Here is a 15,859-nt window from a genome sequence, read left to right on the forward strand (position 1 = left end):
TTGTAGAGCAGGAGAAGCTGGACCTGACTTAGCTGGTAATCCAAGCCAACATGATGGATCTATCGTTAAAACCAGAACCAGATTAAACTACTTCTGATGCACAGTAGAGAAATGTCAGGGCCAGAGATCACCTGAAAAATAAAGGAGAGACTCACTGAGGATCCTTCTTCCTATAAAATATACTTTTGCCCTCAGGCCCTGCCTCTTTGGATCATGCCAGATGTTATTGTTTTTCTCCTGAGGTTATAGTTTATGTCAAAAGGAATAGATTTCACTTTAGTGATTTCTCAAGGAGGCATAAAGTCCCAGAATCATAATTGTAAAAGTGACCTTAAATGCCATCTAAGCCAAGCCCTGCCCAGCACAGGAGTCACTTCTTCATGTCTGTGATCTGGGACTGTTGATCAGAAACAGGTTTTAAATTTCCCAAGATTCTTTAGGATTTGATCCTATCCCAGTTTTCTTTCCATATTGCACCATAGGGAGTGTGTGGGAAAAGCACTGAAGAAGTCTATAACGAGGATGTGGAAGCAATACCCTTCCTTTTTAAAAAAAATATAACTTACTGTCAAATTAGCTAACATATAGTGTATACAGTGTGCTCTTGGCTTCGGGAGTAGATTCCCATGATTCATTGCTTACATGCAACATCCAGTGCTCATCCCAAAAAGTGCCCTCCTCCATGCCCATCACACATTTTCCCCACTCCCCCCCCCAAATCAAACCTCAGGTTGTTTTCTATATTTAAGAGTCTCTTATGGTTTGCTTCCCTCTCTGTTTGAAACTATTTTTCCCCTGCCTTCCCCCATAGTCTTCTGTTAAGTTTCTCAAATTCCATGTATGAGTGAAAACATATGATATGTCTTTCTCTGACTGACTTATTTCACTTAGCATAATACCCTCCAGTTCCATCTACCTTGCTGAAAATGGCAGGATTTCATTCTTTCTCATTGCCAAGTAGTATTCCATTGTATATATAAACCACATCTTTATCCATTCATCAATGGATGGACATTTAGGCCCTTTTCATAATTTGGCTATTGTTGAAAGTGCTGCTATAAACATTGGGGTACATGTGCCCCTATGAATCAGCACTTCTGTATCCTTTGGATAAATTCCTAGTAGTGCTATTTCTGGGTCATAAGGTAATTCTATTTTTAATTTTTTGAGGAACCTCCACACTGTTTTCCAGAGCAGCTGCACCATGCATTCCTACCAACAGTGCAAGAGGGTTTCTGCACATCCTCTCCAACATCTGTGGTTTCCTGAGTTGTTAATTTTAGCCACTCTGACTGGTGTGAGATGGTATCTCAGTGAGATTTTGATTTGTATTTCCCTGATGATGAGTGATGTTGAACATCTTTTCATGTGTCTGTTGGCCATCTGGATATCTTCTTCTTTGGAAAAGTGTCTATTCATGTCTTCTGCCCATTTCTTCACTGGATTATTTGTTTTTCAGGTGTTGAGTTTGGTAAGTTCTCTATAGATTTTGGATACTAACGCTTTATCCGATAAGTCATTTGCAGATATCTCCTCCCATTCCATCGGTTGCCTTTTAGTTTTGTTGATTGTTTCCTTTGCAGTGCAGAAGCTTTTTATCTTGATGAGGTCCCAATAGTTCATTTTTGCTTTTAATTCCCTTGCCTTCAGAGACGTGTTGAGTAAGAAGTTTCTGTGGCTGAGGTCAAAGAGGTTGTTGCCTGTTTTTTCCTCTAGGGTTTTGATGGTTTTCTGTCTTACATTTAGGTCTTTGATCCATTTTGAGTTTATTTTTATGGCAATACCCTTCTTCTTAGTGACAGACCAAATTTTGCACTTGGCAAAAAATCTACCATTTTGCAACTAAAATTCCCTTAATTGTTGGAGGAAATGTTGAGAGAGGCCAGAGCTTGTACCCCAGAAATCCTACTCTGAAAGTGACTACCTGTGAAACAAATTTCCCCCTCTCTGGCATACTTTTTTCTTAATATGAGGGTGATAATGGTGTTTCTAAATAGTAAATTGGCAGTGCTTTTAAACTGCTTGATGAATTTATTCTGTAATAAGTGTGTAATTGTTTGTATGGTCACCTAGTTAGTGTCTAAATATTATCTTTCATTTCATAACACCTAACTTTCTCCTTCTCATCTGTGTATCGAGCACCATGTTAAATACTGGGAATACCAAGAGTATTCGAGGGTTTTTTTTTTGTCTAGCAAGTGAGATAGACATATGATAACATAATATAATGCATGTTGGGTGTTTTAATAAGTATTGTTTAAAGATTTATGGAAACAAATGTAAGGTAAACCTGTTGGTATGATTGCTAATGGATGAGGAAGGTGTCAGATAAGATAGGTCTTGAAACATGAGCTGTTTAGATGTTCACAGCCTGGGAAGGACATTCCAGGTGTAGAGAAGGGCATGGACAAAGGCAGAGGTATGAACATGCAGACGTGTATGGTAGTCTGTTCTAGGTACATGTTAACACTGCACTTAGTCCCTTTTACGTTGGTGGAGCCATGTGACTAGTTCAGGCTAATGAGTTACAAACAAGTTAAACAGCACTTCTGGGCCAGAGCTGTTAATAGATTGTTCAAGATTACCCAGAGCTCTTCTTCCCCGGACTGCTCACCGCCACCGCCCCCCCCCCCCCCCCCCCCCGCCCCCGAACACAACCAGCAATGTCAGACATGGTGGCTGTTTGGTCATTCTAGGTCCCTGAGACCATGATGAACATAGCACTTCATTAAACCCGATGCAAATGTGAGACGAGTGAGAAATAGATCTCTTTTTTGTCATGTCACTAAGATTTGGGAGGTGTTTGTTATAACAGCATAACCTAGTGTATTCCTCTCATTTAGTGCAAAGGTAAGAAATAAGTGTGGTGTATCTGCCAAATAAAATATAAGATGCCTGATAGAACTGGTTGGAAGTGGAGGAAAAGGAGATTGGAAATATGGGCAAAGATCAAACTATGAGAAAACTCTGACACCATGCTGAGAAGTTAATTTAAAAGTATAGGCAATGAAAAGCCATTGAGGGATTCAAATTACTCTCTATTAGGTCATATAGTTCATCTCTTCGGGCATCCCAGTCTACTGCTTTAGTTCTAATCCTACACTTCTTACAAGTTTAGGAGCTCTGAATCCAGAAAAATTAGAGGAGAAGATGGGATACCTCTGGCATAGGGAGTGTAGGTTAGGCCGTTCTTTCTGCTGCACTCCAGGTGTGTGGTGCAAAAGAAACCTGAGAAAGGTTTCTTTGTCCTGGAACAAGTATCCTTTCATTACTGATACCTCCCTATATCTGACACGGGCTACTTCTCTTAGACTAGACCTCTTAGGTAACAAAGCTTGCTTTTAGTGTTAGTATTTAAAAAATGGAAACCTTTGGGTTCATCTATGCTTTTTGTTCATTTTGGATACAAATTTAGAATGATCTATTGCTACTCTTAATTTCCTTTTTCTGCTCTACTGTTCCTTTCCAGTGCTGTTTCCCCATCTTTTACATTCTCTATGTATCCTACCCTCCAACATCCCAGATCATTCAGTTTCCCCAGATGTCCTTGACTCCATGACTATGTGTACATTGCCTATTTACCCCCAAGGCCCCAGAGTGGGATGTTAGTTATTGTGGAAATTCTACACACCCTCTTAAGACCCAGAAACTCCTATGCTATTTTTTTTTCATGAAACTTCCCCTCTCTAGTGGGAATTGATCTCTGAGTTCTTGGGGCTTTCCTTTCTCTAGAAGGACCCTGACCTCAATGAGATGTTACATTATGGGTATTTATGGATATGATCAGACCCAGAGATCAAGGGCAAGAATTGTTCTTGTTTAGTCCTCATAGTGTACTTAGCAGTGCTGTGAACATATTGAACATTGATATTTTAAAAAAATTGGTAGCCTTGCAAACCATAAGAGACTCTTAAAAACTGAGAATAAACTGAGGGTTGATGGGGGGTGAGAGGGAGGGGAAAGTGGATGATGGGCATTGAGGAGGGCACCTGTTGGGATGAGCACTGGGTATTGTATGGAAACCAATTTGACAATAAATTTCATATTAGAAAGTAAGAAAAAAAAATTGGAAGCCTTGAAATTGACAGTTTTTAAATTGAAATCTTTGAAAAAATAATGGAAAGCCTTGTCTTATTTCTCTACTTTATTCCTTCTGAGGCTGTCTCTAAAATACATAGTCTTTCATATGTCTCCAGCACCTCCCAGTTTAGCATCAACTCCAAGTGTGCTTCATTTGCAGATTGTTTTCTTCTATATAGTGATAAAGATGTTTCATTAGAACAGAATGACATCAGTTCCTTTGGAAGGCTTTGGATTGAAAGTCAGTAAATACAAGATGAATGTCAATGGAAACTCATTTCTCTTCTGGAGATAGGGAAGGTGGGGGAGCAGATAATGTAGAAGTGAAAAGTGTGCCACCCATGAGATTATAAATGTGTACCAAAGAGAACAGAGTGATGTTTAACCTGGAGGAAAGTGCAGTGAACATAAGTAAAGAGAAACACTTTTAAATACAAATATCTAAGAGGTCAGTGAAACTGAGGATTTTTTAAATTCCAATATAATTAATATACAGTGTTATATTAGTTTCAGAGGTATAGTGTAGTGATTCAACAACTCTATACATCACTCAATGTTTATCGTGATAAGTACTTTCATTGCCCTTCACCTATTTTATGTACCCCACCCACTCACCTCCCTTTGTTCTCTGTAGTTAACAGTCTGTTTTGGGGTTTGCCTCTTTTTTCCTTCCCCCCCCTTAAATTCCACATATGAGTGAAATCATACAGTATTTGGCTTTCTCTGACTGACTTATTTCACCTAGGTTTATACTCTCTAGACCCATCTATGTTGTTACAAATGACAAGAACTTATTCTTTTTTTATGGCTGAGTGTGTGTATCACATCTTCTTTAACCGTTCATCTATTTTTTTTTAAGTTTATTTATTTTGAGAGAGAGAAAGCAAGCAAGAGAATGCAAGGAGGGGCAGAGAGAGAGAGAGAGAGAGAGAGAGAGAGAGAGAGAGAGAGAGAATTCCAAGCAGGCTCCACATTGTCAGTGCAGAGCCTGACATGGGACTTGATCCCACAAACCATGAGATGGCAACCTGAGCCAAAATCAAGAGTCGAATGCCCAACCAACTGAACCACCCAGGTGCTCTTCCATTCATCTATTGATAGACACTTGGGCTTTTTCATAATTTGGCTATTGTAAATAATGCTGCAGTAAACATAGGGGTGCTTGTATCTTTTTGAATTAATGTTTTTGTATTCTTTGTGTAAATACCCGGTAGTGGAATTACTGGATCATATAGTAGTTCTATTTTTAATTTTTTTGGGGGGGCAGATAAGGGTTTGCTTTATTGAATAATTGACCTGTGTAATTGCTGAGGCCACTGTATACAGACAAAAGAGAGGAAGCTTTATTTCTTTGTCTCTTGCTCCTTGGACAGAGTCTGATGATTTCCTCCTTCTTGGCTTGGAGCTGCTCTTCACAGACTTTGTGTGCTTCCTTGGTCCTTGATCTGTGGACCTTTTTCAGCAGAAGCCTTTTCAGCAGAAGCTTTTTGAGAGCCTTGTCTGCCTTCAGCTTGTGGATGTGTTCCATGAGAATCCGCCTGTTTTTGAACAGGTTGCCCTTGACTTTCAGGTACAGGCTATGACACATGTGGCAGTCAGTCTTCTCAGAGTCATGGTGTCTGCTGAACAACTGGCACATAATTCTCATTCTCCTCATCCAGGTCACCTTCTCAGGCATTCGAGCCTTGGCAGTACCTTTTCTCTTACTGATGCCCATATGCCTACCTTTCTGGCAGGCCAAGTTGTTTTTCTGGTACTGATCCTGGGAATGGACAGTACAGGCTTCTGGATGACCAGCCCATCCTTGATCAGTTTCTGGATATACTGATGGGAGTTGGCACTGGTGATTTCCTTAGACTCATTGGGGTCCAACGAGACCTTTTTTGCCACAGTGGAGGACCTTGGAGGCAAGCCTCTTTTGAAGCCTGAACATACTTATGGCTGCCACCGTGGCAGTAAAAGGAAAGTATTTTTAACTTTTTGAGGAGCCTCCCTATTGTGTTCTACAGTGGCTGCACCAGTTTGCATTCCCACAGCAAGAGGCTTCCTTTTTCTCCACATTCTTCCCCACACTTGTTGTTTCCTGTGTTTTTGATTTTAGCCATTCTGGCGGGTGTGAGGTGGTATCTCATTGTGGTTTTGATTTGTGTTTCCCTGGTGATTAGTAATGTTGAGCATCTTTTCATGCATTTGTTGGTGATCTGTGTTTCTTCTTTGGAGAAATGTCTGTTCATGTCTTCTGCTCATTTTTAAATTGGATTCTTTGTTTTTTGGGCATTGAATTGTATCAGTTCTTTCTGTATTTTGGATACTAACCCTTTATCAGATATGTCATTTGTAAATATCTTCTCCTATTCATTAGATTGTCTTTTAGTTTTATTGATTATTTCCTTCACTGTGAAGAATTTTTTATTTTGATGGAGTTCCAATGTTTATTTTTGGTTTTGTTTTCCTGGCCCAAACTGAGGAAGTTTACTGTTGAACAAGACTTGTTTGGCAGAAGGATGGAGAGGGGGTTAATGGATAACAAAGTAGTTTGGTATTTGAGCAATATGACAATCCAAGAGGCCAAGTGTTATTCTGGGCCATACTGGAAAAGAAATTACTCAAAATTTGAAGGAGGGAGTGAGAGAGAAATAGGAAACCTGCTTTATCTTAGGAGGAGTGGTTAAGAGAGGTTTGTCCATAGTAAATCAGTAAATTGTGTCTGTCCAAAACATGAGAGAAATTACTGCATTGGGAATATTCCCATCTTTGCAGAAGGATGGACTAAAACCTTACTTTCTTTCTGAAATTTAGAATACCTTCATTACTGGAGATCCTTTTTGCAATGAGTGCCAATATGTCTCTGTAAGGTTTAAACAGTAAAATGTGCTGTCACTGAAGTATTATTGTGTAGGATCTAAAGGTATGTTTAAGAGGCAGACCTGGGGTAGGTATTAGATTAATTTTCAAGTTAGATTTATCCCAAAGAAAAATACTTTGATACTGTTGATGTGTGTGCTACTCATCAGGAGAGATAGTATTTCTTGAATTGCTTCCCAGGGTGCATTTGAGTAGCAATTAAATACTTGATAAATGAAATAACAGACACATATTTTGTATTGATTATCCCAGTGACCTACATCACATGGCAAGCAATAAATCTGTGGGAGCATAAATTGGTGGATACTTTAGATTGGCTGGTCAAGGACATTTAAACTGAGATTTAAATTACAAGAAGTATTCAACTATTTAGAAACACAGGAAGACCTTTCCAGGTAAGGTAAGGGCAAAAGCTTCAAAATGGGAATGAGCTTGACCTGTTAGAGGACAACAGAGAAGGCCACTGGGGCTGGAGTGGAGGGGCCTGGGGCAGAGTGGTAGGACATGAAATTGGAGAGAGGTACAGATCATGTAGTACTTTTTAAGTCAGGATGAGGAATTTAGATTCAGTGCTTAGTAAGATGGGAAGCCATCAGTGCATATTAAGGGTAAAAACACTCTGCCTGGTTGTCAGTTATGGATTAGAGGAAGGCAAGAGAAGATGGGGTGGAGTTGGAGGAAGGCAAGATGTAGGTTGGGGCAATTGTCCAGAACTGGGGTGGTAGTAATGGGGTTGGAGAAAAGTGAATGGGGTTAGGAGCAGTTGAAAGAAAGATGACGTGGTGAAAGAACCCAGGTGGTCAGGCAGGGTTAAGCCTGCCTGAGTGATAAGCCTCTAGGTCTAAGTAGGGAAAATATCACCTCTCCTACAGAAACTTTGATTTGTATTCAGGCCATAAGGACCCCCCACCTTTTAAAAACCAGTCTTCCCAGGTCACTAAGGACCTGGCTCATCATTGACTTCTGATCTCTAGAGATATTTCCATAATCAGGGAGTTGCATTTTTCATCCCCTTTGCTTTCTTTCTAGACAGGCTTCTTAGATATCACAAATGGGTAGTGGGTAAGAGGGGTTATGAGGATGGTGAGTTTGCCCAAAGGAAAAACTGAGTACTGCACACAACCACTTACCTGGGTAGCCTCATAGTTTAAAAGAAAGAGGCAGGGAGGCTTAGTGCTTATTGTGTTAAGGGCCAGGGATTTTACATACCTATTCTCATTCCTCCTTTTGATAACTTTGTAAGGTGCATTTTTAAATTCCAGTTGTATGAAAGAGAGAGAGAGAGAGAGAAAGAGAGAGGCTCAGATAGATTCTTTATTTTGCCTAAAGTCACACAGCTTGTAAGCAGCGGGGCCAGGACCAGAATCAGAATGGGGCTCTCTCTGTACCCTCCATACTGCCCCTGAATTGAGGTTAGTCTGTCTTCCTTCTTTTCTCATTACCACGTAGATTCTGTGAACTCATCCTGGGGAAGGCCATGATTTCTCTTTGTTACATGTACTATGTTTGCCTCCCCTACCTGGCATCAGTGTCTAGTAAAATGCTCAGCAAACATGCCTGCACGGAGGCAACACCTCCTGCTTGCTGCCACAGGCTGGGGTGAGAGGCGAAGCAGGGCTGGTGAGGTGGATTGCTTTGCCACTGCTGCTAGGGATGGGGAGCGACTCTACAGCCTGTGCCTTGCCTCCAAGGCATTTTCCATTTCCTGGCCCCCTCCTCCTCCCCATCCCTCAGCTTTCGCCCCTCCGCCCCTCCATTTCAGCTCTGGCCCCTAGGGGAGCGTCCCTTGCCGCGGGGCTGACAGCACTTAGGGGTGCGGGGTCCCTGTTGTCTGTGCGCACAGCTTCGTTCACGGGTGCCTGGTGTCCAGCGGGCATTGATGTCAGGCGGTGGCGGAGCGCTGCCTACAGACGGTTGACCTGGACCCTCCTCCACACTCACTTCCTTCGTCGCCCCCTCCCTCTTCCCTGTACTCGGGCTCTGGCTCTCTATAAAAGGCGGGAGCGTGGGGTGCCACAGCAGCGCCGAGTTTCAGCACCATGGAGAGCCCCCGTCTCCGGCCGCTGACTGTCTTGGGTGCCGCCCTGCTTTTTCTGCTACCGCTGTTGGGTGTCCGTGCCCAGGAGGATGCTGAGCTCCAGCCCCGAGCCCTGGACATCTACTCCGCCGTGGAGGATACCTCCCATGAGAAGGAGCTGGTGGGTATCTCCCGGATCTCCCTTGGTTGCCCCCCAGTCCCTCTGTACACGCGTCCGTCCTCCCTCCCTCCTTCCCCCACTTCCCAGAGTCCGGGTGCGCGGGGATGAGCGCGGAGATGAGCGCAAAGGCAGCGCTCCCGCTGCCATTTGAAAATCGTCTGGAGCCCCACTGCCTGCGGGCAGTTTATAGAGCGAATCCCTTGTCCCGGGCCCTTGGAGCAACAGGAGCCTCAGCAGCTAAGGGACTTGCGGTCAGTACAAGAGACCGTGCTCGCTAAGTTACTACCCCTGCACCTTCCCTTTCTGTCCTTGGAGTCCCGCAGCGGAGTGTGTGTGTGGTTCTGGGGCTCCTTGTAACTAGGACTGGAGGGGAAGTGAGCACCCGAGCTGGGCTTGCAGCCAAGGCGGCAACTTCGGCTCCGGGGTGGGGGCGGTGTGTTGCAGATCGAAGCGCTACAGGAAGTCCTGAAGAAGCTCAAGACTAAAAGTATTCCGATCTATGAGAAGAAGTATGGCCAAGTCCCCATGGTAAGGCTTTGGGGTTCCCCTTCCCCATGTTTTTCTAGGAGGAAATATACCACCTTGAGTCTTAGAGGTGACCTTTTCCCCAGGATGTGGTAACTATCAGTTTGTTCTCTATAGTTAACATTCTGTTTTGGGGTTTGTCTCTTCTTTGTTTGTTTTGTTTCTTAAATTCCACATATGAGTGAAATCATACAGTATTTGGCTTTCTCTGACTGCCCTATTTCACTTAGCTTTATACTCTCTAGATCCATCTAGGTTTGCAGGTAATGGGTTTGCAGAAGTCTGTAGGCTTCCCTTTGTTTTACATCCCCAAACATGGTCCTTGGCCTCTAAGGCCATTTCAGAAGACCCAATAGCTTGTGCCAGGAATCAGCTCTTGGGTGTCTGTATGGAAAGGAGCATTTCTTGAGGATGAGGTTTTTTTTTTTTTTTCAACTCATGAAGAATTCTCTGAATTGGAAGAGCCCTTAAATCTATTCAGATCTTGTTCCTCCAATTTTCTTCTTGCCTTCTGGAGCACTGCCAATTTTTTTTGATCTATGTTTTAAGGTCAAAATTCTTGATTCCCGGCTCGTCACTTTCCTTGAGGGAACACACACATGCATGTGTTCGTTCTCTCTCTCTCTCTCTCTCTCTCTCTCTCTCTCTCTCTGTCTCTCTGTCTCTCTGTCTCTCTCCCCCCCCCCCCCCACACACACATACACACACACACCTTCCTTGGGATGAGGAGGCTGAAAGCAGGGAGTAGAGACTGTGAGAAATAGGTCTATTGTTGATTTCTTACAAAAATGTCTGATTTTCTTTCTTTTGGATAAACTATCAAAGGAGCCAGAAAATGTGGCCCCCACCCAAAAAAGGTGAAATGAAGTAGGAAGGGTTCGATAATTTCCTTTTATGTTCTCTCACTGACATTATAAGCACAAGGCTCTCTGTGTTTCAGGCCTGACTATACTTGGACCTCTGGGGATGGTGATAGGTTCCACCTATCCCTCCCAGGAGTCGGAAATTGTGTTGATGGGGAGATGCGGCCATTGGGAGCCTGGGTTTGCATATGTGGGAAGACTGCACCTTGTGTTGTTCGCAGTGCCACGCTGGGGAGCGGTGCGCAGTGCGAAAAGGAGCACGGATTGGGAAGCTTTGCGACTGTCCCCGAGGAACCACCTGCAATTCCTTCCTCTTGAAGTGCTTATGAGGCTTCCACCCTCCTCCATAAATCCCCACTGCCTCTGCCTCCCTTGAGAGGACCACACTTTCATCCCTGGAGTTCAGCTTTAGCAACAAAGTTTGCGTTTCCCTCTGACAGTTAAAGGGGCTCTTGTCCTGCTGTTCCCAAATAAAAGAATACATTAAATGTTACTGTGTGAAGGATAACGCCTTGTACGGTGTTGATACATGTGCAAAGTATTCTTATTCATCTGACAAACTCTTACCCATCTTTGTGTAGAGAAGGGGAACTTTGCTTTGAAAACTGTATTTTTGTATGTGGTGTGGCAGGATGAACATTAGATTTAGTTAATCTTGGTAGGTGACATCACAACCTGGAAAATAATCCCAAATGACACAAATTGCAGCATGTACAATTATACATAATAAAGTGTTTTTAATAATTGCTCTTACTGCATCATTGTTTCTATGTTGTAAGTAATGTAAGTGAGAATGGTGGAATTAATCATGCTGTTGTTTTCAAAGAGATGGATTTTAGAAATAGCAGTCTATTGGGAGAATAGTACCTTGGCTCCAAGGAGTTTTGATCATTAATTGGGAGTTTGCCACACAAACTTTGGTGTACTCTCTTTTTCTTTGATTGCAGTGGTGTGTGTGGGAGGGGTGGGGTGGTGGTGATGGTGGTGTTGGTGTTGGTGTGTGTGTGTGTGTGTGTGTGTGTGTGTGTGTGTGTTTGTATTAATTGGAGATGGTTGGGATTGAGCTGATGTGACATTGTTTATTAAAACCTTTAGTAGACTCCTTAATTTTCACATAAGACCAATAAAAGATCAATTGTTTCAGACTTTAGCCTCATTAAATGCAGTTTGAAAAATTGGGACTTTTGTTTTGGTCATTCTTTTATTAGTAAATATTCATTGATAAAAAATGGATTATTTAGGGCTTGTTTATCCAAAGGAAGGGAAATAGCTGTATTAGGTACTTTAAGGGTGTGAGACCTAATCATTCCCACTGTTTAATATATAAACTTGGAAAAATTATCTGTTCAAAGGAAAATTAGTCATTTTAGTAACTAGTTTTGAGGGGAACAAATGAAAACTGATAGGGGGTAGATTCAACCCAAGAAACATAAAAATCTTAAAGGTAAAGGTTAGTAGCCTTTAAATGTTTTTGAGCACTTACCCAAGGTCACATTTCTGAGGGTTTAAACCAGAGTAAACAACATTTAAGAAGGAACATCAAGAGAAAAACAGGTACTTACAGTTTCCCAATGCAAACTCAAGAGGCTGCTGCATAATATAAGCATTAAAAAAGAACATCCCTCCACTGCTTCCTGGGGAGTTAGAGTATGCTGATAGGAAATATTCTCATACACAATTGCTATTGGCAGTATTCTTATTCTTACTATTACCATGGCTCATTCCCTTAGTAATCTTGCAAGATAAATATTATTACCATTTTTCAGAGGAGGAAGCAGAGGCTAAGAGAGATGATGGAAGTCATGTTGATCAGATCACATAATCCTAAATTGTGATTTCACCTCTACTCCCTTTGACTCCCAAGATTTTTTCGCCTTTTCCTTCCATGTCACTCTGGGCAATTGAACAGGTTGTTTAGACTCCCACATTTCCCAGAAGCACTTCTTTAATAGAAATGAACTCCCTGGGGTGCCAATGTATTCTGGGGGGGGGGGTCACATTGCGATTTGAATTCCTATATGACAGGCTTAGTTGCGACTGAAATGTGTTACATTTTAATCTTGAAAAACTGCCTAGAGTTCTTTAATGGTTTAATTGTCTGCTGCTTTTCCAGAAATTATTTAAGATAAAATCCTGACCACCTTCTTGAGTCCCTCAACTGTTCCCATTTGTGTCACTTTTAAATAAGATCAGGAAATTGCTTTAATCATTGATTAGTGTACAGGCAATATCCCCGGGGATAATACTGAGAAGTGCTTCTGATTACTGCTTGGAACGTTTTCCCAAAAGGAAGAGCTGCTGGAGGATTTTGTTGCTCAAAGACAGTAATAAGAACTCTGCTCCAAACCCCTTTAACTCCTTCACCCCTACTTCTAGGTCACCCTTTTCTTTCTTGTTTAATTTGACTGAAGGATATGGACTTATAGGGAACTGGTGATGAGGAATCTGTGGGCTGGGTATTAAAGGCTTCTTCCAAAAGTTTTGTCTGGGATCCAAGTTTTAAAGTCATGGTGGTAATGACATTCTCTACTAGTAATGAAAACATTTAATCTGATGTGGCTTGGTAGAAGTAACCTTGCCTTTTCATTTAATCAGTGTTAGACTGCCTCTTCAAATAGAATGCCTTAGTGTGTTTAATGACTGAAGGTCTCTGTGGTAGAGGATAAGAATGTTAAATATCGAAAAAATTTTAATGAGAAAAGTAGTTATCCATGTGCAGTCTCCCATGTATGAGCCCCAGAGATATTCTAAGATTGGCTGAAGGATCAGGGGTCTGAGAGTTGACAGGCATTTATAGCTAAAAATCCAGAGAATATTACAGGCATAAGAGCGGTGTTTCTAGAGCAGTGGTTCTCACAGGGTTTAGAGGTGATGAGTGAAAATTAACCAGAGGAATTTTCTCAACTACACACAACCACTACCCCTCCTACAGTAATTGCTGATGTTACGCCCCTCACCCTATGACAGAATCTGGAGGCCTGTGAGGGACACATGTTGTACCTAAGTACCCACACCCCCCTTCCAATCCTGACAATGGTACATCTGATTGTGGATATTGACAAAGATTCTTTTTTTTTTTTTTTCAACGTTTATTTATTTTGGGGACAGAGAGAGACAGAGCATGAACGGGGGAGGGGCAGAGAGAGAGGGAGACACAGAATCGGAAACAGGCTCCAGGCTCTGAGCCATCAGCCCAGAGCCCGACACGGGGCTCGAACTCAAGGACCGCGAGATCATGACCTGGCTGAAGTCGAACACTTAACCGACTGTGCCACCCAGGCGCCCCGACAAAGATTCTTTCTTGATCAGACTTGAGTCAGGCTCCTGAACCTTCTTCTGGGCCTATCTGTGCACTTCCTTATAAAATCCAGTTTTAGCAAGAACCCTGCTAAATCAATTTACCAAGAGTCCCCATCCTTCTCATTTTCCACCATTCTTTAGGGGATGTCTGAGCACTCTGGCCTGTCTTGAGTGAAGATCATGTCCAGTCGTGTAACTGGAATTCCTTGACCCCTGATATTTCCCATTGGTAACTTCCCATCCACTGACTCACTCCCCTACTTCTTACTTGCTCATTTAATATTAGGAATTGAGCCCTGTACTGTACTTTCTTTCCCCTATTGTGGTAGTCCTGAACAAAATCTATTTATATGGCTTTAACTACTGTCCAACTGTGGTTTTTCTTTGACAGGGAAGTATAGTTAGGGAAGACTATTTAGGAATGCGTGGTTTAAATAAGGTTCTCAGGTGGTTCTGCTGAGTGTCCAACATTAGAACCACTGCAATGCTGAACTAGTTGTTTATATATAGTCCCATTCATTCTGTACTTTTTTGAGTGCCTTCCATGTGCTGGGTATTTAGAACACAATGATAAACAAGATAGACAGAGTCCTTGTTCTTAGGGGGTCTACAATCAAGTGATTTATAACCTTTTGTGAGACTAGATAATAAGAAACAAAAATGATAAGCCATGATAAATTCTTTGAATTTTTTATCTCTGAATTTATGTTGACATGATTGAGGCCATGGGTTCTTAGAAAATGAAGAGCAGATAAGAAGAGGTCCAAGTGACTTTCCCTGTAAATAGGTTTTTGGGTCCCCTCAGGTGGAATTCACAGATGTTTGTAGATTAGGAGTATCTCAGGGGAAATCAACACTGAGCATAAGGAGGGTGGTGGTTCTGGTGTCAGCATTCAATATTCTTTACTTCATGGATGGATGGATGGATGGATGGATGGATGGATGGATAAACATAATTCTCTCTTGTCTAGCTAATGTGTGTTTATAATTTGTTTCCCTTGCCTTTGTAGATGTAGCTGCTCTAGTCTTGAGGGTCTATCAGCACAACTATTTTGGCTTAAGAATAGTTTATTAATAGTTCTAACTGGTGTTCCCTGAATTACCGAGAAGAGGAATCAGCAACAAGAAGGAGGTTAAACCTTTAGAAAAAAGAAGAGGTAATGGATGAAGTGAGGTTCTTGTCAAGGATGAGAAGGTGGGATTCAGAGCCAGGAAAAAGATAGCTTTGGGAAGGAAGGAGAAGGCAAGAGAGCACATGATATGTAAAGATATAGGGGACTTTATACATGTTTTGGCAGGACGTCGGGGGTAGTTATTTCATGGCTTCTGTTTTCCAAGGGAAGTAGGATATAAATTCATCTGCTGAGAAAAATGTTAAGCAAATTATCTATTTACTAATTATATATACACAGTGTACAAATTGATGATAGGCAAACTCTACTAGAATGTGACAGATTCACCATAGGAAGTGATATGTTAAGGACTACAAAGAGAGGAAGATGAATTTAGGAGGCACAGTGGTGAATTATCAAGGCCTGTAGACAAAAATGATATTTGAGTGTTATTTGAAGAATGTGTAGTATTTTAAAATGGTAAGATGGGGAAAATTTTGTTTAAGTGTGAATGAAAGTGCACAAGGAAAAGAATGCAATTAGAAATAACCTGAGTGCTGAGTCCATGGGGTGTAAAATGGTGAAAAAGGAGATAAGGGTTGGTACGATTGTGGGTGAAGAGGCCAAGGCTTTATTCCTGATGGCTCTAGGGTATAATCAGAGCTGTGCCCTAGGAAGCTCATTCTGATACTCCACTAAAGGCGGGACCAGAAAGGGGAACATTGTACAGAAAGAGCAGGCAGGAATACACTGCAGCGGTCCAGAGAAGAAGTGATGAAGGCCTGGATGGATAAGGGTAATGTGGATGGACAGGAGGAATGCAGGAGACATTGTCCCGGAAGAGTCTGAAGCAGTAGTTTTCCCAAACTCTTCTTGTCCATGATGGTGTTTCCCCTCAACTGTGGTAAAATGGTCT

The 15,859-nt window shown here is 42.0% G+C and overlaps 1 protein-coding gene and 1 pseudogene across 1 annotated transcript; one reads left to right on the forward strand and one right to left on the reverse strand.

Moving 5' to 3' along the window:
- Positions 1–5,423: 5,423 nt before the first annotated feature.
- LOC125172182 (60S ribosomal protein L19-like) lies at positions 5,424–6,013 on the reverse strand (annotated as a pseudogene).
- A 2,971-nt stretch (positions 6,014–8,984) lies between these two features.
- Positions 8,985–10,881, forward strand: CARTPT (CART prepropeptide). The gene is made up of 3 exons (XM_047876346.1): positions 8,985–9,143; positions 9,588–9,671; positions 10,753–10,881. Exons 1-3 carry the CDS (start codon positions 8,985–8,987, stop codon positions 10,858–10,860), a joined length of 351 nt encoding a protein of 116 aa, XP_047732302.1. The 3' UTR covers positions 10,861–10,881.
- The last annotated feature ends 4,978 nt before the right edge of the window (positions 10,882–15,859 follow it).

The sequence above is a fragment of the Prionailurus viverrinus genome, chromosome A1 (assembly GCF_022837055.1).
Source record: "Prionailurus viverrinus isolate Anna chromosome A1, UM_Priviv_1.0, whole genome shotgun sequence".
NCBI classification, from domain to species: Eukaryota; Metazoa; Chordata; class Mammalia; order Carnivora; family Felidae; genus Prionailurus; species Prionailurus viverrinus.